At 42.4% G+C, this 22,823-nt stretch overlaps 1 protein-coding gene across 4 annotated transcripts in view; it reads left to right on the forward strand.

Moving 5' to 3' along the window:
• ripor1 (RHO family interacting cell polarization regulator 1) overlaps nucleotides 1-22,823 on the forward strand; it is a 143,552-nt gene that overhangs the window by 61,479 nt on the left and 59,250 nt on the right. Inside the window, exon 1 of one of the 4 annotated variants that reach the window (XM_062962016.1) lies at nucleotides 12,299-12,451. The exons of the other annotated variants lie outside the window; for them this stretch is intronic. Coding sequence (XP_062818086.1) covers nucleotides 12,436-12,451 — 16 coding nt within the window. The 5' untranslated portion in view covers nucleotides 12,299-12,435. Of the gene's footprint in view, nucleotides 1-12,298; nucleotides 12,452-22,823 lie in introns of those variants that run through there. 4 annotated transcript variants of the gene reach the window in all.

Below are 22,823 nucleotides of genomic sequence, written 5' to 3' on the forward strand. Positions count from 1 at the left end.
AATCCAAAGATTAACATTGCATAACAAAGAAGACTTGCTTGCTATATTTTGCCATTCTTTTAAAGGGAGGTTGACATCCTGCTGTTATGACAGCCAATGGCCTAAAGATGGTGTCAGAAGAAAGAGTGTTATGATCTCTGATGCCTTCCTTCCAAGAGTTGGCATGGCTCTGCTTGAAGTTCTCTGAATGTGACTTTCGCTTCTGGGTGACTGTGTGATTTTGGAAACCTTTCGCTCTATCTTGGGGAAGACCGCTGTTGATAAAACACCCAGCTTGCAGAGGGAAATTGTGTGTGTGCTTGGAAAAGGCAGTAATTTGTTGCAGAGTTCAAGATTAGGATGTTTGTGGATGGGACTCAGTTGGAAATGTGGAACATGGGTTGTTCGTGCATCCGTGAGGTCATGTGGGTTTCAGCTCCAAAGGAGCAGGCTGTTTTTTTCTCCCAGCTTAGCACAGATTAACAGGGGCTGCTCTAAGCTTCGAGGAAGGTTTGCCATCTTGCAGTCTCCTCGCTGTGGGATAGTGGCTCACAGACATTTGTGGACATTTTTGAGATTCAGTGCACAGCTCCAACATTTAAAGTCAGGATATTCCCTAAAGAAGAGGGTGCCTTTGTCGTTCCTGTATGTCAAGGGTTGGACGTTGTGCAGTGCTCCTGATGTTGATGTGTAGCTCCCAGCATTTCTCAACATTGGTCCTGACTTGGGGGTTCTGGAAAACTCTGAAGGGCCACATGAAAGGAGACAATGTAGTGCTTTGAGAATTTATCCAGGACCTTGGGAGATCCAGGTCTGAATTCCCACTTGTGCAGGGACTGGCTGACCACAACAAACGCCTCTGAACAAATCTTGCCAAGAAAACCCATGATCGCTCACTTTAAGATCACCGTACCAGAATTTGGGTTGCTGTGAGTTTTCCAGGCTGTATGGCCATGTTCTAGAAGCATTTTCTTCTGACGTTTCGCTTCTGGAACATGGCCATATAACCCAGAAAACTCACAACAACCCAGTGATTCCTTCGAAAGCCTTTGACAAAGTATCATAAATTATTTGAAGTCACACAACAACAACACAATTAACCCCCCCCCCCCCCCCCCCCGGTTGTCATCCTGCATCCAAGTGGAAGCCTCTGGTGATACTTAAGTAGTTCTTCCACATTGTACTGTGCAGGAAAATTTGGTTTTTTTTCCCTTTTGTAGGATGACAGATGCTTCTACGTGAAAGAATTAGGTTGTGTGCTAGGAGGCATTTAATGTTGGCACTCCTCTCTTCCTTTCTTTTTTCCCTCTTCTGCCTGGGGATGAGAAAGCAGCCTCTTGGTTTTTGTCCTCTCTCCATGAAAGCTAGTTTTAGCTGCACATCTCTTTTGTTTCGCTTCATAACAGAGATGACTTCTCCCTTTGCTTCACCATGACCTCTTGAAATACTTTAAAGATCCAGTGAGGGCACTATTTTGAATAATTCTGGCTGTGTGTCATAGAGATGGTCTCAGCTGTAAAGAAGATGTACTGTTGGCCCTCCACATTTGCAAATCTGATTAGTATGTTCCTTTTAGGACTCTCTAGTTCCCCCAGAGCAAAGTTGACCATATACGAGTTGTGCTGGAGGACCTGGAAACTCCAAGAGATAACTTCTAGGCATTTGTAGGCCCTCCAGTGTCATTCTGTGGCCAATTTCTGCAGAAGGTCCTACAGATTCCTAAAGACTTATCGTTTCAGGTGGTTTCCCCCACTTTTGCAGGGATCTTACATCCCTAACCTCAGGACTCATTGTAATTCAGTATATATGCTGGAGATCAACGAGAAAGGAAGAACTCCTGCAAATACCATGCTCAGTAGCCTCCAGAAGATCCCTCAGCCTTCCTAATGCCTCCCCAGGCAACAGTCCCATGGATACCTGAACTTCCCAGTTTTGCCAGATCATAAGAAAGTGATATTGGGAGTTTCATTTGTGAACAGAGAGGCCCTGGAGCTCTTATCTGGAGGGCTTCCATGCTGTTTCTCTGGATGCTCTGCATCCATGTTCAGGTGTTGGAGGAGGATGGTGAAGAATTGGTAGCATTCTTTCTTTTTTCCCTCCTGCCCCCCTTTTATTCCAGGGAGTTGTTTGAGTTTTTTCTTAAAGCCAAAGAAGGGGAAGAGATATCTGCATACAAAGAAGGACAAAATTCCTCTATTGGACAGAGGAGAACGTTGTGCTAGGTGTGGCTTTTTCAACTCTATATGTACGATGCATCTGCTGAGTGTTTTATGTATTTAATTAAAATGCAGTTGCCCTTCAGGGGACAGGGATGGAGAAAACAGGCATAATGTGGTAAGAAAATTAATGTTGCACCTCTGTAACAGCTTGAGAATAAAGTTCAGGCTTTTCCAAAAACACCATTTTTATACGTGCATCATTTTGCAACACAGTAATTTGGGTTTACTAACAAACCAGAAGTTAAAACAACTCCTTAACAGAGATATGAACACTGTTGAGGCTCAGCAAGAGGCTGGGGATTTCTCAGGATGAGGGGGATGATGGGTTTCCAACTGAGGAGTCCGTGTGTGATTGGGGTGAATTGCTGGCCTTAAATTAGAAAGAAGTGCAGGCGGTTGAAGATGAGACAAAGAATGCTTTGGATTCCAATGTTTGTTCCTTAGCAACAGAGGAAAGGGAAACTGGTGAAAGGCCCATTTCCCATAGGAATTGGCCTTCAGCTGATGGGGACTTTTCCCACGAAATGAGATTAGGTCTCTGGACAGAGGGAGTGAAGGTTAGATTAATTAGGCGTTCAGAGAGACTCCGTGAGAAATGTTTGAAACTTAGGTGTGTTAGGCATTATCTCATGGCTTATTGGTCGGGCTTGGGCTTAAATTATGTTGTGTTTACTTAGTGTCTCTCATAGGAAACAATGTTGCCAAAAGATTCAGGTTCTTGTCTCAGCTCTCAAGTTCACGATTCAAGTTTCCTGTGTTTTCCTATGTTCCTGAAAGAGTTTTGCCTTGGAAAAAGTTCCTGCTTTCATGCTTATGGATTTATGCCTTTGACCTTGACTTCATGTACCTTGCCATTTTTGGACCACTGCTTTTTTGTATATGGACTACTGCTATTTTATAGATCCTTTTCTACCGCTCTTTTGGGAAATGCCGTTTTCCCCTTTGTACATGCTTTTCTTAATAAACTGCAGCAGTTAGTACTACTGGACTCTGGTATGGTGCTGTGTGAAAAAGTGTCTCAAGGTTAGAGTGCAACAGACATTTACATAAGTTGTCATTTTTTTTTGTGTCAGGAGCAACCGGAGTTGCTTCTGGAGTGAGAGAATTGGCCGTCTGCAAGGACATTGCCCAGGGGACACCCAGGTGTTTTTGCTGTTTTTACCATCCTTGTGGGAGGCTTCTCTCATGTCCCCGCATGGAGCTGGAGCTGAAAGAGGGAGCTCATCCGCACTCTCCCTGGGTGGTATTCGAACCTGGCAGCTTTCAGGTCAGCAACCCAACCTTCAAGTCACGAGGCTTTTATCCCCTAGGCCATCGGAGGATCCATAAGTTGTCATAACAAAATGTTTGGGGACACAAACATGTCTCATTAAAAGTATTTCATTTATACTTTTAAAAATCTTGAGATTTATTACTTACTAGCTTGGGGACCTGGCGGTGCCCGGGTCTTTTGAGAAACCTGTGTGCCAAGTTTGGGCCAGATCCGAAGTCGGCTGGGTTCAGTGCTGTCTTTATAAGGGTGAACTGCAACTCCCAGAGGCAAAGGACAATCACCCTGAAACCCTGCCTGGATGCACAGTTGGGCATGATGAGGCAGTGTGCCAAGTTTGGTCCAGATCCGACGTCGGCTGGGTTCAGTGCTGTCTGTATAAGGGTGAACTACAACTCCCAGAGCAAGAAGTGAGTGAATCTATTTGGTTCATTCTCCCCCAATCTGTCCCAGGATGGAAAGGAGTTCATGATGGTTCTGTGTACCAAGTTTGGTCAAGTTCCGTCACTGGCGGGCTTCGGAGTGGCTTGTGGGAATTGTAGCGATTGAAAGTATTACAAATCCCAGCACTCATGGTCCTTCGTCCTGCAAACGGCACTGGGACGTAAAGTGCGTCATGGGGGTTAAGCGTGTCAAGTTTGGGCCAGGTCCGTCATTCCTGGTGGACACATTGGCCTGTGATAGTGTCGGCCAATCAGAAAGCTGGCACATATTCCGCCGCATACATACATACATACACCGCCACATACAAACACTGACTTTTATTATATATATAGATTTCACATAGATTCAGAGGTTTCTCATTACGTTCATCCAACACAACTACAAACTACAGCCGACACACTAATGTGCCACTCGTAGTTTGGCAAGCTCTGGTCTACAGCAACAGAAGAGGCACCTTCCAGATGCTTTTGGATTTTGACTTTCAGAATCCCCAGCCTTTATTACAAGTGGCGATGGATTCTAGGAGTTGTAATCCAGTAGCATCTGTGCACACAAAGTTGGCCTCTGATGTCAGCTGTAGTCCTCCTCTTTCCTCCACCTCCCTTTCCACCAGAGTCTGGGATCCCTCCTCTTTCTTCTCCACGCTGTGTGGCTTTGACTCACCCTTGGAGCAGCAGGAACTGGTCTGGTGATCTCAGACATCAAGCAGAAGAGAGTGGGAGGAGGCACACTGCCCTGTTTGGCTGGCCAGCTGGCTGGCTATGAGATTGAAACCCTTCTTCCTGCCATAGTTTATGAGGCAAGGATGGGAGTCAGAGGCACTGGGCAGTGGGGGGACTTGACGTGTTTCCCGACTAATTCAAGAGGGTGAAGCTCAAACCCCAATTTCATAATGAAAGGAAAATACAAAGGTAAGGTTATTCTTTGTATACAGTAATCCCCCCTTCCCCCAGGCTCCTAGATCGATATGGCAGCATCACTAGAATGTAAGTTTTTGAGAAGTGGCTTTGAGCTCTTGTGGTAGCTATGGGCTATATACCCTGTTTCCCCGAAAATAAGACAGTGTCTTATATTAATTTTTGCTCCCAAAGATGCGCTAGGTCTTATTTTCAGGGGATGTCTTATTTTTCCACAAAGACGAATTCACATTTATGGTTGAATTTTTAAAAATGGAAATTTATTATCTACTGTACAGTAGTTGTCATCACAAAACAGCATAACCAAACTGTGAATCCTTTCAGGAATTTCTATATTATATTTTATTGCTATACTGTTTTAAAATTAATGTTTTAAATTTCTGTTTGTTTGTACATTTATGTTGTTGTTGTTTGGCTTGTCCCTGTGTAAGCTGCCCTGAGTCCCTTCTGGGAGATGGAGGTGGGATACAAGAATAAAGTTATTATCATATTATTATTATTATTACTATTTCTTGTTACTACCTTTATTTCCATGTACAATCATGGTATGTACATTTACCGATCCTGCATGCTTCCAAACAAAAACTTTACTAGGTCTAACTCTCAAGGGAGGCCTTATATTTAGCAATTCAGCAAAACCTCTACTAGGTCTTATTTTCTGGGGATGTCTTATTTTCGGGGAAACAGAGTAGTCTTGGCTCATGTTTCACTTCTGCTGAGGATTGGAGAAAGCAGCCTTAAACAATTACACTATGTGACACGATTTTTGTTCCTGGCTTATAAATATCATTTACTAATTGGTTCTATCATACAAATATGGTGAAAGTTTATGAAACTGCAAAAAGTTTGAAGAGCAGGTGGGCTCTTGGCCATCCAAGGTGTTCTGAGAACATTGTTGGGAAAAGATATGGGTTTGTTTGGACTCGCCTCTCCCAATCTACATAAAGTGCCCCAGGATTCTACTACTCTATATCTCTGTTATGACATCTGTGCTGTAATCAGTGTCTTAACTTTTGTCTGATCTTTGTCCATTTATCTCTAGAGCAGCCTTCCCTACTGCTTGGTGGTTTCTGAGAGTCGCAGTACAAATCTCAGAGGCAGGAGGTTGGGGAAAGCTCTTGGATAAATATGTAGTTGAGCCACTTTGAGGTATCGTGGGAGTGTTAGTGATACTAGCCAAGTCCCATGGCTGGTATAGTCAGATACCAGGCAAGTCACCTGGGCGGCTGTCAGATTTAGGAACCAGTGAATGGCAGGAAGAGGTGCGACACTGTCCCAAAAAGAGTTAACAGGTGGATATGCAGAATTCCAATGGCAGCAGACTGAAATAAGTCAGAGTGAGTGTTGCAACTTGGCCCAAGCGACTTGGGGTTCTAGTCAAAGATTTGGAAGGCTATTTTTTTAATTAAAAAGTAGTGTTTTATTATTCACTAGCTGTGCCCAGCCATGCGTTGCTGTGAAGTATGGTGTTATGGGAAATAAAGTATTGAGGAATTGGTGGTAAAGGTAAAGGGTACAGCTTTTCCCCTGACATTAAGTCCATTATAAATGGGTTATATAGCTGCGTGGAAGAGCCTTGAGTCTACACTGCCATATAATCCAGTTAAAATCAGATAATATGTATTTTATAGGCAGTGTGGAAGAGGCCTAAGTGAGGCCTAACTCTGCCTGTCCCCTGGGCTAGGATTGCTAGGAGACCAAGTGGGCGGAGCTTAGCCTTCTAACTGGCAGCAATTGGAATAAAAACAATTATTCCTCTCCCTCTAATTAGGACTTTATTTTTATTTTCTTTTTGTTGTATGAACGTAGAGGCATGGATGAGGGGTTGTGCTGCCAAGTTTAGTGTTTCTGGGATGTGAAGTTTTGTTGTTTTGTCCTAGGCCGAAATTTCATTACCCTTTTATATACATAGATTAAACAGTTTTAAAAACAGCTCATTGCAACAGCAATTAGTAAGTCATTGCATTCCTTTCTGCATTGCTTTTTAATGTTATGTTACTTTTCATGTTGTGTTATTTTAGCCTCTTACTAGGATCTGCCCTGAACAGTGGCTGGTTTCCTCAGGACCTTTACTCATTTACGCATTTACTCATTTACGCATTTACTCATTCACTAATCCCTGGATGCTGTATATATGTATGTTTCCCGGAAGCACTGATTGCTGCTTGGAACACAGAAGCCTTCTTGCTAAGAATCAGAGTTTTCATTTGGAGAGAAGAGCAAGTTTCTAGCCCAGAGCTGTGGAACGTGTGGCTTTCCAGATGTTGATGGGCTGCATCAGCCCTAACCAGCCACAGACTTTGATAAGGGTGGATGGGAACTGTAGTTCAGTGGCATCTGACAGGCCACATATATCAAATTTAGTATTGTTGAAAGGTTATAGCCAGCTTGTGGAATCAGTATGCCAAACCTTTGACTGTAACTCATCTGTTTTTCTACTGTCCAACTGACTCCTTTGTAAATCACAAATTTATATTAGTTAGTAGTAACTAATTTACTGCAGCATAGTGGTACCACAAGGCATTTCATCACCCCAACATCTTGCTACTGAAATGCATAGAACATAAAATATATTTATTTGGCAAAGTATACAATATATTTATCATTTAGAATTATATTGTTATACTAATATATTTTTTTATCTTGGAACCAGAGTCAGTACGCTCATGAGTCCACCAAGAATTGCTTCCAACTACAACTCCTAAGCCCAGGTAGCCAATGGTATTCAGAAAGTGTTGGACTGCAACTCCCATCATTGCTTAATATTGGTTGTGCTGGCCTGAGATGATGGGAACTATAGTCCAACAATAAATGAAGGGCCAATAAATCCCCAGCCCTGACATAAAAGCAATGTGTTGTGATTTATTGTGTGCCTTCAAGTAGTTTCTGATTTTTGTAGTGACAATAAAACAAACCTATCCATAATGGGATTTTCTTGGCAGGATTTGTGCAGAAGGGGTTTGCCCTTGCCTTCCTGTGAGGCTGAGAGAGTGTGACTTGTCCAAGGTCACCCAGTGAGTATACATAACCAAGTAAAGATTTGAACCCTGGTTTCCGGAGTCCTGGGCTCCATCTACATTGACCGTATAATGCAGTTTCAAACTGCATTATGTGTCAGTGTAGATGGGACTCCAGTCCAAAATTCAAACCGATAACACCACACTAGCACTTGTGCCTCATGGTATCACTTATATAAAGACTAGCTGTGCCGGCCACGTGTTGCTGTGGCGAAGTATGGTGGTATGGGAAATAAAAGTATTGAGGAATTGGTGGTAGTTAAGGTAAAGGGTAAAGGTTTTACCTTACATTAAGTCCATTATAAATGGGTTTATGTAGCTGTATGGAAGGGCCTTGAGTCTACACTGCCATATAATCCAGTTAAAATCAGATAATCTATATTTTATAGGCAGTGTGAAAGAGGCCTAAGTGAGGCCTAACTCTGCCTGTCCCCTGGGCTGAGTGGGTTGCTAGGAGACCAAGTGGGCGGAGCTTAGCCTTCTAACTGGCAGCAATTGGATTAAAACAATTCTTCCTCTCCCTCTAATTAGGACTTTATTTTTGTTTTCCTTTTGTTGTATGAACGTAGAGGCATGGATGACGGGTTGTGCTGCCAACTTTAGTGTTTCTGGGATGTGTTGTTTTGTCCTAGGCCGAAATTTCATTACCCTTTTATATACAGTAGAGTCTCACTTATCCAACACTTGCTTATCCAACATTCTGGATTATCCAACGCATTTTTGTAGTCAATGTTTTCAATACATTGTGATATTTTGGTGCTAAATTCGTAAATACAGTAATTACTACATAGCATTACTGCATATTGAACCACTTTTTCTGCCAAATTTGTTGTATAACTTGATGTTTTGGTGCTTAATTTGTAAAATCATAACCTAATTTGATGTTTAATAGGCTTTTCCTTTATCCCTCCTTATTATCCAACATATTCACTTATCCAACATTCTGCCGGCCCATTTATGTTGGATAAGTGAGACTCTACTGTATATAGAAGGGAGGAGTCCCTCGGTGTCCTGAATCAATTTATTTGTTATAAAGCTTGGAGAGTTTGACTGGAAACTCTCACAAGTAGCTTACCGATTAAGCATTTACCAATAATTACAAAAACATATTGCAGTGAATCAGAAAGCACTGAATAGGCTCAGTGCCAACACAATAGCACGAGATTCAGCCGCCACACTCTTATTGTGCTACCTGCACTGTGTAGGTGTGTCAACATCACGTAGGTGTTCAAACCCTTCAAGCGTGAGTTTCACTTGACAAATGACCCAGCATTAACCGCATGCAAGTGTACGTGTTTGAGGAGCAGTGAAAAACAAAATCATCCGAAATCTTGGAGTGAACCAGATTAGAGTTAATAACCTTTCTTGATGAGAGACGATGTGGAATAGTGGTTTGGGTTGGTTGCCTACAACCATAGAGACCAAGGTTCAAATCACTGCTCAGTTGTGAAAACCCGCACAGTAATCATGGGCAAGTCAACAAACCCCCTTCTGATGAAATATTATCAGGAAAACCCCACACTTTAGAATCACTATAATTTGGAATCGACTTGAAGGCACAGTGAACTTTCTTAACTCCAATCCTACTGCATTAATCTCCTCAATTCCAGTCTATCCCGCTTTCACCTGTTAATTTCCATGTGCTGCCAAAGAGACCATTTCATTCTCCACCAATCTCTCAAATTCAGATTTTAAATGTTCCCTATACACATCTCTAAACATGGCTCATCATAATACGTTTTGCCATATGTGACTATGGAAAGCAAACTTTTAGCCCAGGCATGGGCAAATGTCAGCCCTCCAAGTGTTTTGGACTTCAACTCCCACAATTCCTAACAGCCGGTAGGGCCGAAGTTTGCCCATACAGTACCTGTTCTAGCCTGCCTAGGTAGATTCTGACGGCTTTAGTCCAGAAAAGTAACTTTCCCAAACTTTTAAGGACTTTTCTTAAGTCAAAAGCAGCATGTGGAGTTGTACCTGGAAGCAAAGCCATGCAGCTCTTTTACATTTCTTGGCCTTTCTTCTTCTTACTGGGATAGAAAATTAGGCAAAATTATTATTTCTGAAATCTATGTAGTTTAGTAATTTATAAAGATCTCACGATTCAGTTCTTCTTCGGAGTTTGACTGTGGCTGTGTCTACATCAGCACAAATAATCCGGGTGCAATCCGGAGTAATTTGTCATGGAGCTGCCCCAGATTTACCCCATTAGTTCCACATTTACGGTCTGAAAGCACTCCAGCATTATATTGCTTGAATTCAAATTAGTACTGATAACTCCTCGGGAAAAGAGTCGAGGATGCAATGGGTTAAAGCAGGGGTCCCCAAACTTTTTAAACAGGGGTCCAGTTCACAATCCTTTGGACCGTTGGAGGGCCTGACTATAGTTGGTCACCGAGCAATAATTAATAATAATAATAACAACAACAACAACAATAATAAAAAAGAGGGTTGGAAGAGACCCTTTGGGCCATTGAGTCCAATCCCCTTCTGCCTTTGTGCACTTAAAGCACAAGCAAAGCACCCCTGACAGATGACCGCCCAGCCTCAATGTTAATAATAATAATAATAATAATAATAATAATAATAATAATAATAGGGGTTGGAAGAGACCCTTTGGGCCATTTAGTCCAACCCCCTTCTGCCTCTGTGCACCAAAAGCACAAGCAAAGCATCCCTGACAGATGGCCACCCACCCTCAATGTTAATAATAATAATAATAATAATAATAATAATAATAATAATAGTACAGGGTTTGGAACACAATACTCCTGCCCTCACAATTGTGTTAAAAAACAAAGTATGGATTGTCGATGTAGCATTCCCATGTGACAGCAGGATTGAGGAGAAACAACTGGAAAAGCTGACACGATATGAGGATTTAAAGATTGAATTACAAAGACTCTGGCACAAGCCAGTCAAGGTGGTCCCAGTGGTGATCGGCACACTGGATGCAGTGCCTAAAGACCTTGGCCTGCACTTAAACACAATCGGCGCTGACAAAATTACCATCTGCCAGCTGCAGAAGGCCACCTTACTGGGATCTGCACTCATTATTCGCTGATACATCACACAGTCCTTGACACTTGGGAAGTATCTGACGTGTGATCCAATACAACAGCCAGCGGAGTGTCTGCTGTGTACTCATCTTGTTGTATTTCAAATAATAATAATAATAATAATAATGGTTGTAAGAGAAGAAGAGACCCCTTGGGTCATTTAGCCCAACCCCCTTCTGCCCTTGTGCCGTGGTGGCCGGATAAATGGCTTCAATGGGCCGCATCCGGCCTCCAGGCCTTAGTTTGGGGACCCCTGGGTTAAAGCCTTGTGCCAATTGAACTTCTAACCTGAAGGCTGGGTTGCTGACCTGGAGGTTGCCAGTTCAAATCCGTGAGATGGGGTGAGCTCCTGCCTGTCAGCTCTAGCTTGCGGGAACATGAGAGAAGCCTCCCAGTAACCCATTTGGGTGTCCCCTGGGCAACGTCCCTGTAGGCAGCCAATTCTCTCACACCAGAAGCGACTTGCAGTATGTTCTCAAGTCACTTCTGACACAATAAAAAAAAACTCCTCGGCCTTCCAATGCTGCTACTAGGAAAAAATAAAAGGATTGTGTCTCCTGTGTTCCCAGATAATCTTCAAATTCTTTAAAGATGGTTTGCAAGTTAAAAGAAGCAGAAATGGCTATAAGTCTTTTTGCCTAATCGCACCAATTTACCCTGAGCAAGGGTACTTTCCTTTGTGTAGAGCACTCACTGCTTCTTAAACTGCAGATCCTGACCCCCAATGGGGTCTCCTGCGCTCAATGTTGTGAGAGGGTATCATGAAAAATTGGGGACAATTAGCAACAACCTGTAGTGTTTAAAGGGGACTCTGCAGAACATGCTTCAGCTGTTCTTCATAAATAGAAAAACCTGCCCCTTCAGCAAGCCTTGCGAAGGCTGATTTATATCAGTGAATGTTTGATTTTATACTTTTTTTATATACCTGAGGTTGTGCCAAAATTTCTCAGGTCACAAGTGGGAAAAGAGAAAACACGCTGTATGGCAGAGGGAGGAAGAAAAAAAACGAACAAACACTCCCATCTTTGTTGTGCCCTTTCTTTCTTTTTTTGCTTTGCTTGTTAACCACCGCTTTCCCTGCTGCCCCACTTGTTAAAACTCCAGCAGTGTGTTGGTTTCAACCCGCACGCGCCCAGTGCCAGCTATTTGGCTGTTTGTTTTGGCTCTGAATCTGCCTCTGGGACTCCGGCGGGGTCAGCAATGCACTCAGGCAAGTGGGAGAGCAGCCTTCCTGCCTCCCGACCACAGCAGCACATCTCTTTGGCTTGCACTGCCCTTTACTTTTTGTCTTCTGAGCTGATCACTTTAAGATCTTCTCCTTGTCACACTCCCACGGTTTTTCCATTTTAAATTGCTACTTACTGATAATAAGGAACCAGAAATAAACACTGTGGATGCAGTGCAGCTGGGGAGGCCTCCGCAGGGGCACTTGAGCGCTGGCTGGCTCTTTGGCAGGGTTTGCTTGGAGCTTGTGCCCAGAGAGCGTCCCGGGAGTGAAATGCCGTGGTTAGTAGTTACTGCCCAGCTGCTATGTATATAAAATCAGGTATGGTTTAAAACGGAGCTTTCCAAACTTTTCATATTGGTGACTCTTTTTTTTTTTTGGATATGCAGTGTTCCCTCACTTATCACTGGGGTTAGGTTCCAGGACCACCCACAATAAGTAAAAATCTGCAAAGTAGGGACACTATATTTATTTTAATATTTATACATTATTTTAGTAGTTATACACTATTTTAAGTCTCTATCAACCAATTGTGTGTTGATAAATTGCCTCCTTCTCCTCCCGTTGCTGCTTGGGCTCCTTTTCTCTCCCTTTGGCTTCTCCTCCCTCCCTTCCTTAGGCTGTAAATTGTAATTTTTTATGATTTATAATAGAGTCTCACTTATCCAACATAAACGGACCGGCAGAACATTGGATAAGGGAATATGTTGGATAATAAGGAGGGATTAAGGAAAAGCCTATTAAACATCAAATTAGGTTATGATTTTACAAATTAAGCACCAAAACATCACGTGTAACAACAAATTTGACAGAAAAAGTAGTTCAATACCCAGTAATGCTATGTAGTAATTACTGTATTTACGAATTTAGCACCAAAATATCACAATGTATTGAAAACATTGACTACAAAAATGCGTTGGATAATCCAGAACATTGGATAAGCGAGTGTTGGATAAGTGAGACTCTACTGTAGTCCTTTAGAGTTTATTGAAAACTGCGAAAGCGAATCTATGAAAAGTAAACCACGAAGTAGTGAGGGAACACTGTGCATCCTTTAATAACACAGTAATTCAGTTTTACTGGCAAACTGGAGGTTAAACCAACACCTTTTAAGAGTTTCATGCACAATATGTATAAGATTCTTATAATCTTTACTGAATAATGGGGTTTGGATTTTTTTAATTTTATACTTATGTACTACGGTGGTGCAGCAGGTTAAACCGCTGAGCTGCTGAACTTGCTGACCGAAAGCTCAGAGATTCGAATCCAGGGAGCGGGGTGACATCCTGCTGTTAGCCTCAGCTTCTGCCAACCTAGCAGTTAGAAAACATGCAAATGTGAGTAGATGAATAGGTACTGCTCCGGTGGGAAGGTAACAGCGCGCCATGCAGTCTGCTGGCCACATATCCTTGAAGGTATCTAAGGACAACGCCGGCTCTTCAGCTTAGAAATGGAGGTGAGCACCACCTCCAGAGTCGGACACGACTGGACTTAATGTCAGGGGAAAACCTTTACCTTACTTTACTACATTCTTGTGCCGTTTCCTCTATAGCTGCTCTGTGTGGTTATGCAATATCAATCAATAAATTGTGCAAATTATAAAAGTTATAACAGTGCCTACTCTCAAACGGCTCCAGCCTTTGTTTGTGGGGGCAGGAGATGGAGCATTTTTCACGCGACACACCTAGGGAACACAGGGAACCCACTAGTGTATCCCAACACAGTTTGGAAAGCTCCGCTTTCTAGAAACACCACTCCCAGTCTTTAAGGCCAGTTCTGGCTCGGGGATTCTGGGAGATGCAGTTCAAGCAATGATACTTTTGCTGACTTTTACTCTCCATCCATTTCTTTCGGTGTTCGCTGCTGGAAATTTGAATGAGCTCTGCACAAGTCTCCCTTGGAAAACATTGCTGTGAATAAGAGTACCATAAATGAGGGTCTAAATACCTTCAAGGCACCAGAACCCTTTCTGGTTAGTCTTTGGAAAAGAGATGGCCAAGGAATACGTGCCGCGAGTGATATTTCAAAAGATGGAATTGACAAAGCTTAGCAAAGCACTGTGCTGCAGAAAAATCCTGCCAATCAAAAGGTTGGCAGTGTGAGCCCGGATCGGGGTGAGCACCCGTCATTAGCCCCAGCTCACCTACCCACCTAGCAGGCTGAAAGCTGAAATATGAGTAGATAAATAGGTACTGCATTTAGCAGGGAGGTAATAAAGGCATCCTTAAGTACATCAATTGGGAGGAAAGCTCGCTATAACCTGCAGTGTCATTTGAGGGATGGACATTGATGTCTTCTGAGTAGTGGAAGCTATAGCTATTTGTGGAAGTGGGAGCTTGTCTGTGGAAGTGGACACCCCAGCCATACATATACATACATATTTTCACTTTTATTATGTGTGTATATGTATAGATTTTATGTACAAGGAGTCCCTGAGTTATAAACATCTGACTTACATATGACTCATGGATTCCTGACTGAGCAGCAGTTCACTGATTCACAATCTGGGGGATAGCATCCTTGTATTCTGGATCTAGAACACATAGTGCCTGGGTGGGAGGACGCTGGGAAGGAACTTCAGCTAACTGGAACCGCTGGATTTTGGTGGTGTGACTCCTGTTTGGCATGGCAGGAAAAGCCCATCCCAGGCGCCTAGCTTTGCACACCCTCCTTTGAAATGCTTGGGGGATACGCAACCACTTCCTACCATTGTTTCTGCTTTTCCTTGCAAGGCTTTTCCTATACAGGAAGAGGGAGGCTTTGGTTGCCTTTCTCTTGAAGAAAAAGGGCACCCACCCCTCTCCTGAATGCAGACTTGCTTTTCCTTCCCATTATGTCCTACCCAGCCTACCTAGTCAGCTTTAATCGTGAATTTTAAACTCGTGTCTTTGTGTTTCAATTTTTGTTCTGGGCATTTTAATATGTATTTTACAGAAATACGTTTTCATATGTGCATTTTATAGAATGTTTACAATGATTATGTGATTTTAGCTACAGTAGAGTCTCACTTATCCAACACTCGCTTATATAACGTTCTGGATTATCCAACACATTTTTGTAGTCAATGTAGTCAAATATCATGATATTTTGGTGCTAAATTCGTAAATACAGTAATTACTACATAGCATTACTGCGTATTGAACTACCTTTTCTGTCAAATTTGTTATATAACATGATGTTTTGGTGCTTAATTTGTAAAATCATAACCTAATTTGATGTTTAATAGGCTTTTCCTTTATCCCTCCTTATTATTCAACATATTCACTTATCCAACATTCTGCTGGCCCGTTTATGTTGGATAAGTGAGACTTTACTGTATGTTGTAACCCACCTCGACTCACGAGGTAAAGCGGGCAAGAAATAAAATTATTATTATTATTATTACACTGCACTTTATTGTCCATTTTAACTGTGAAATTACCTGTCTCCATTTTGGTATTTTCTGCACTTTGCCCGGCATCTATGAATTTAGTCCCCTGATTTTAATATTGCATGATTCATGCTCATTTTAATGATTGTTTTTATTGATGTTGACGTTTTTATTGGGTTAATTGTGTTATGGCTTTGTGATTGGTTTTTTTATTGTTGTATCGGGCATGGCCCCATGTGAGCCGCCCCGAGTCCCTTCGGGGAGATGGGGCGGGGTATAAAAATAAAGTTATTATTATTATTATTATTATTATTATTATTAGTAGTAGTAGTAGTAGTAGTAGTATGGTTTATCCATATAAGTGATCTCACTGCACAGGAGCCCCCGGTGGCGCAGTAGATTAAACCCTTGTGCCGGCATGACTGATGACTTGAAGGTTGGGTTACTGACCTGAAGGTTGACAGTTTGAATCCAACCTGGGGAGAGCGTGGATGAGCTCCCTCTATCAGCTCCAGCTCCATGCAGGGACATGAGAGAAGCCTCCCACAAAGATGGTAAAAACATCAAAACATTTGAGCATTCCCTGGGCAATATCCTTGCAGACAGCCAATTCTCTCACACCAGAAGTGACTTGCAGTTTCTCAAGTCGCTCCAGACACGAAAAAAAAAATCTCACTGCACAGAATATTCCTCTTTCAGAGAAATCGCATTTTTGTGACTGGAATTTGGGATTCTGATATCCATGGAGTTGTCTAAAAAGTGTGAACCCCTTTCCTTTTCAATCTGAAAAGAGGGAGAATGGTGTCAGAATTCACAGACAATGACAACAATCAGCAATGGCGTTGTGGCAGATCTTGGAGGTACCACAGCAGGCCTTTCTGGTCTTGCGGTGAAGTGTAAAAGCCTGGATGGTAAGATGGTTAGAGGCTTTTTACTGGGATCTGGAAATCCAGGTTCTAGTCCTCACATTGAAACTCATTTGGGACAATCAACTCTTTTCAGCTTGACAATGTGTTTACTGTGAGCACAGAACACAGAGGAGAGCATGGATGCTGCTTTGCATTCACTGGGAAAAAATAGAATATGAATATGTATACAGAGCAGAAACACTGTATGGTGCAGTCTTGCATGTTAAACCAAAGTCCTGTAAAAAGGTAAAGGTTTCCCCTGATGTTAAATCCAGTCATGTCTGACTCAGGGGGTTGGTGCTCATCTCCATTTCTAAGCCGAAGAGCCGGCGTTGTCCGTAGACACCTCCAAGGTCATGTGGCCAACATGACTGCATGGAGCGCCATTACCTTCCCGCCGGAGTGGTACCTATTGATCTACTCACATTTGCATGTTTTCAAACTGCTAGGTTGCTAGGAGCTGGGGCTAACAGCGGCCGCTCACGCCGATCCCGGGGTTTGAACCTGCGACCTTTCGGTCTCCAGCTCTGTGCTTTAACGCACTTTGCCACCGGGGTCCCAAAGTCCTGTATGATCTTTAAATATATGGAAGCACCATGTTTATGGATTGCTGCGAATTTTCCAGGTTGTATAGCCATGTTCCAGAAGCATTCTCTTCTGATGTTTCACCCACATCTATGGCAGGCATCCTCAGAGGTTGTGAGGTCTGTTGGAAACTGGGCAAGTGGGATTTATATATCTGTGGAATAATGTCCAGGGTGAGAAAAAGAACTCTTTATCTGTTTGAGGCAAGTGTCAATGTTGCCATTGGCCAGTTTGATTAGCATTGAATAGCCTTGCAGTTTTAAGGCCTGCCTGCTTCCTGCCTGGGAGAATCCCTTGTTGGGAGGTGATTCACTGACCTTGATTATTTCTTGTCTGCTAAGAGTTCTTTCTCCGTACACAATCCATAGATCTATAAACCCCACTTACCTAGTTTCCAACAGACCTCACAACCTCTGAGGATGCGTCCCATAGATGTGGGTGAAACATCAGGAGATAATGCTTCTGGAACATGGCCATACAACCCAGAAAACTCACAGCAACCCAGTGATTCTGGCCACGAAAGCCTTTGACAAACCAACAGAATGCTACTTGCCCTAATCTCCATAGTAAGGGGAAGGGAAAGAAAGCCTTCTACAACACACCATGTTTATCTTTATAACACTACATGTTGCATTCTGGCGTGAGCCATCTCTACTGTAGAGTATGCTCACCTGCCAAGTGAAAAGTTTTGCAAATCCCTTTCTCTCTGCCTTGTTCTCTTTTTTAAGTTCTCTTTTCTCCCTCTTGACTCTGTTCTGAGTCTGCTTTGCTTGTGTTGCAAACTGCCTAACAGCTTGCACACAAATCCCAAAGATCTGGTTTAGGAAGCCCAGGGTGTTGGTGGAAATATGCTGCTCTGTGCTTCATGTGAATCTGTCATTCTGCCATAGAAGCTTTGCTCGTCCCTCCTCCTGCCCAAATATTCCTGAGTTGTGATTCATCATTTGACTTAATCGAAACTTGGTGATCCGTTGGACCAGCTTGCTCCCTTCTAGAGCAGGGGTGCCCAAACTAAGGCCCGGGGGCCGGATGCGGCCCATCGAAGCCATTTATCCGGCCCCCACGGCACAAGGGCAGAAGGGGGTTGGGCTAAATGACCCAAGGGGTCTCTTCTTCTCTTCCAACCCTTATTATTATTATTGACACAACGACGTTGTATGACACAGCAAACAAGATAGATATGCTGGATTTCGTTTCACAAAACCACAAGTCGAACACTTCCTAAGTGTCTAGGACTGTGTGATGTATTTTCGGATGATCCGTGCAGATCCCAGTAGGGTGGCCTTTTGCAGTTGGCAGATCGTGATTTTGTCAATGTCTATTGTTTCCAAATGCCGGCTGAGATCTTTTGGCACGGCACCCAGTGTGCCCATCACCACCGGGACCACCTGCACTGGTTTCTGCCAGAGTCTTTGAAGTTCAATCTTGAGGTCCTGATAGCGGCTGAGTTTTTCCTGTTGTTTTTCGTCAATGCAACTGTCACCTGGGATGGCGACATCAATGATCCAAACCTTGTTCTTTTCCACAACTGTGATGTCTGGTGTGTTGTGTTCCAGAACTTTGTCAGTCTGGATTCGGAAGTCCCACAGTATCTTTGCGTGTTCATTTTCCACAACCTTTGCAGGTTTGTGATCCCACCAGTTCTTTACTGCAGGGAGGTGGTACTTGAGGCATAAGTTCCAATGAATCATTTGGGCCACATAGTTGTGCCTCTGTTTGTAGTCTGTCTGTGCAATTTTCTTACAGCAGCTGAGGATATGATCAATGGTTTCGTCGGTTTCCTTGCACAGTCTGCATTTTGGGTCATCAGCTGATTTTTCGATCTTGGCCTTGATTGCATTTGTTCTGATGGCTTGCTCCTGGGCTGCAAGGATCAGGCCTTCTGCCTCCTTCTTCAGGGTCCCATTCGTGAGCCAGAGCCAGGTCTTCTCCTTATCAGCTTTTCTTTCAATTTTGTCAAGGAACTTTCCATGCAGTGTTTATTATTATTATTATTATTATTATTATTATTATTATTATTATTATTAACATTGAGGCTGGGTGGCCATCTGTCAGGGGTGCTTTGCTTGTGCTTTTGGTGCACAAAGGCATAAGGGGATTGGACTAAATGTCCCAAGGGGTCTCTTCCAACCTTCCAACCTTCTTTATTATTATTATTATTATTATTATTATTATTATTATTTTATTATGTCACAGCAAACAAGATAGATATGCTGGATTTCGTATCACAAAATCACAAGTCGAACACTTCCCAAGTGTCTAGGACTGTGTGATGTATTTTCGGATGATGCACACAGATCCCAGTAGGGTGGCCTTTTGCAGTTGGCAGATTGTAATTTTATTATTATTATTATTATTATTATTATTATTATTATTATTAACATTGAGGCTGGGTGGCCATCTGTCAGGGGTGCTTTGCTTGTGCTTTCGGTGCACAAAGGCAGAAGGGGATTGGACTCAATTCCAACTCTCTTTTTTATTGTTGTTGTTATTGTTGTTGCTGTTGCTCATTGGCCAACTATAGTCCGGCCCTCCAACGGTCCGAAGGATCGTGAACTGGCCTCCTGTTTAAAAAGTTTGGGGACCCCTGTTCTAGAGCTTAGAGAAGCTGCCGTTCAACTTGGGACAGACTGCTTTGGATGTTTTAATATGGAAGAGGATAGATACAGTACCCAATCAGATCTCACTATCTTTATTGAAATCCCGTACCAATTCGGAGCCAGCATAGTGTTGTGGTTTGAGATCTTCAGGTGGTTTATGCAGCCATGAAAATACACCGGGTGACCTTGGGCAAGTCACACTCTCAAAGCCCCAAAGAAGGCAAAGACGAGCCAAATATTGCCAAGAAAACCTCATGATAGGTTCAATTTAGAGTTGCCATAAATCTTAAATGACTTGAAGGCACATTGCCCAATGTGAAGGGGTTATTGCCCCTCTGAATGCTCATCTCAAACTCTTGTGTCTATGCAGACTTTTCTTGGGTTCTAGGTACACTTTAATTTTATACTACTTACTAGCTGTGCCCGGCCACGCGTTGCTGTGGCAAAGTGGTGGTGGTATTGGTTAAAAATTGTTGTGTAATTTTTATTTGACGTTATTTGTATTTTTTAATTAATTTTATTGTAAGTTATCTTTTTATTTATTATATTTTATTATTTTCTTGTATAATTTTTAGTTATTTTTTGTTATTATGGTATTTTATTGTATTAATTTTTTAGTGTTTTATTATTATTTTTTAGTGTTTTTTATTATTTTTTATTGGGTTGCTAGGAGACTGTCACGACCCAGGCTGCAGAGCACCAATAACCATACACAGAGGCCAGAATCTATCTAATATCTTTATTAAGGAAATATATAAAGTTAATAAAAACAAGTATAGGAAATAGTCCAGAAGTAGACCTTTTAGGAAAGGTCAAAATTAGTCCAAAAAAGCAATGTCCAATATGAAATATTAAGGTCCAAAGTTGTAATCCAATAACCGAAACACTCACTTGCCAAGCAAGTGAGGGGAGATGACAAGGTCCTTTAGTCCATGAACTTGAGCAAGGCTAGGAAATAACTTGATTCTTGGCACACAAAGCTTGATTCAAGGCAACAAGGAAACGAGGAGCAAGAACAAGATCCGTGGTAATTACTTGGCGAGGTCCGGAAAACAAGGCAAGATCCGGGGAGAAAACAAGGCTGAGAACGAAGGCTTGGAACAGGAACAAAGGCTTGAAAGCAGGAGTAGCTGTCCACACACGCTGCTCCGGTAGCTGACGAATTGACTCCGCAAGATTCCTTCGGGAGCAAGGAACCTAAATAGGCCTCGTTTTCCCACCAGAGAACACTTCTCTGGGGAATCAGAAACGAAAGTCAATCTCTGTGTCCAGATGTATGACTCCCTAAAATTTCTCATGGCAGCAGGCTTAATCATCTGAATGCTTTGCTGCAATTCTCAAACTCCTGCGATTAGCTTGTTGCACTCCTTTTTGCTGGAGATAATAATTACGGCGCGAAAAAGGGGGAGAACTCGACTCAGGGCTTGTTTGGCAGATTTCTGGAAGACAAGCCTCCTGCAGGTGCAAAGGCTCAATTTCTGGCTGGGATAGTTCCTTTTCTGGCTGAAATGGTGGAAAACCCAAGTTTTCCTCTTCATCATTCACAACAGCACTAGGAACGGGACTACATGGCCCATGAGTCATCACAGAGACCAAGTTGGAGGAGCTTAGCCTTCTAACTGGCAGCAATTCGATAAAAACAATTATTCCTCTCTCTCTAATTAGGACTTTATTTTTCTTTTCTTTTTGTTGTATCAACCTAGAGCCATGGATGATGGGTTGTGTCGTCAAATTTCGAGATTGGGGGGCCTGTAGTTTTGTTGTTTTGTCCGTCGCCGTGATGCCATCACTTTTTTATATATATAGATATGTAAACCCCTTTTTTCAATCATATGTTCATGGCGATTCACAACACAGCATTAATAAATGTATTAAAAAGGTAGATCAACAATAGTTTTGAGAGGAAGATGGAGGCTGTGGGATTTTACATAGTGTGCGTCCTCAAACCTTGTGGAATGCCATTCTCCACCTTGCCAAGAGTGTCTTGTTAGTTTACGGTCGAGCTGTGTGTTGGTAAACGCATCTTGCTGGTTTGACAGCATTCGTTGTGAAAGGTGCAATTTGTCACTCCTTCAGTATTTTGTTGGCAGTCTTTGTGAAACAGTTTAAGAAAAAAAAAAAAAACAGGGAACAGGTTTTAGGTTTGCAGTGATTTTTTTTTTTCATTTTGCAGATGCAACATTAGTGTAACAGAAGAGAATGCAAAGTCTGCATTTCACAGTTTTTACCAAGTAGTTAAGTGTAGCTGTATGGGAGGAAAAGCATGCTGTGTAAAACGGTAATATGTTTCCAAAGTTTCAGGACCTCTGTGGATTATTGGGATGCTGTTCTGAAACTATATACATTTGAGGGCAGCGGCTGATAAAGTTCAACTTTGTTTGCACTGATTTAATAATTTGAAAACTGACCTAAGAACAAATAGATGGCTTAGGAGGACAAGGTGTTGCTATCAAGCTCTTTTCAAGCTATGAGGAATTGCTGTAAAGGTATCTCCATCTTTAGAACTTATGGGAAAACCAGAATGGTTCCAATAATAATAATAATAATAATAATAATAATAATAATAATAATAATAATAAGGTGGTCCCAGTGGTGATCGGCACACTGGGTGCAGTGCCTAAAGACCTTGGCCTGCACTTAAACACAATCGGCGCTGACAAAATCACTACCTGCCAGCTGCAGAAGGCCACCTTACTGGGATCTGCACGCATTATTCGCTGATACATCACACAATCCTAGACACTTGGGAAGTGTCCGACGTGTGATCCAATTCAACAGCCAGCAGAGTGTCTGCTGTGGACTCATCTTGTTGTGTTTCTAATAATAATAATAATAATAATAATAATAATAATAATAATAATAATATTTTTGTGTCAGGAGCAACTTGAGAAACTGCAAATTGCTTCTGGTGTGAGAGACGTTGCCCAGGAGATGCCCAGATGTTTTACCATCCTGTAGGAGGTTTCTCTCATGTCCCCGCATGGGAAGCTGGAGCTGACAGATGGGAGCTCACCCCACTTCCCAGATTCGAATTGCTGATCTTTCAGTCAAGCAGTTCTGCCGGCACAAGGGTTTAACCCATTGTGCCACCGGGGGCTCTAAAATAATAATAATAATAATAATAATAATAATAATAGATTATTATTATTTTCTCACCTCTCCTTGCGTCTCGAGGCAGAGATGCTAGTGGAATTCTGTCACGTCTCCTGTTCTTTGGGATCTCAATGTGA

This window comes from Anolis carolinensis, unplaced genomic scaffold, assembly GCF_035594765.1.
Source record: "Anolis carolinensis isolate JA03-04 unplaced genomic scaffold, rAnoCar3.1.pri scaffold_9, whole genome shotgun sequence".
NCBI lineage: Eukaryota > Metazoa > Chordata > Lepidosauria > Squamata > Dactyloidae > Anolis > Anolis carolinensis.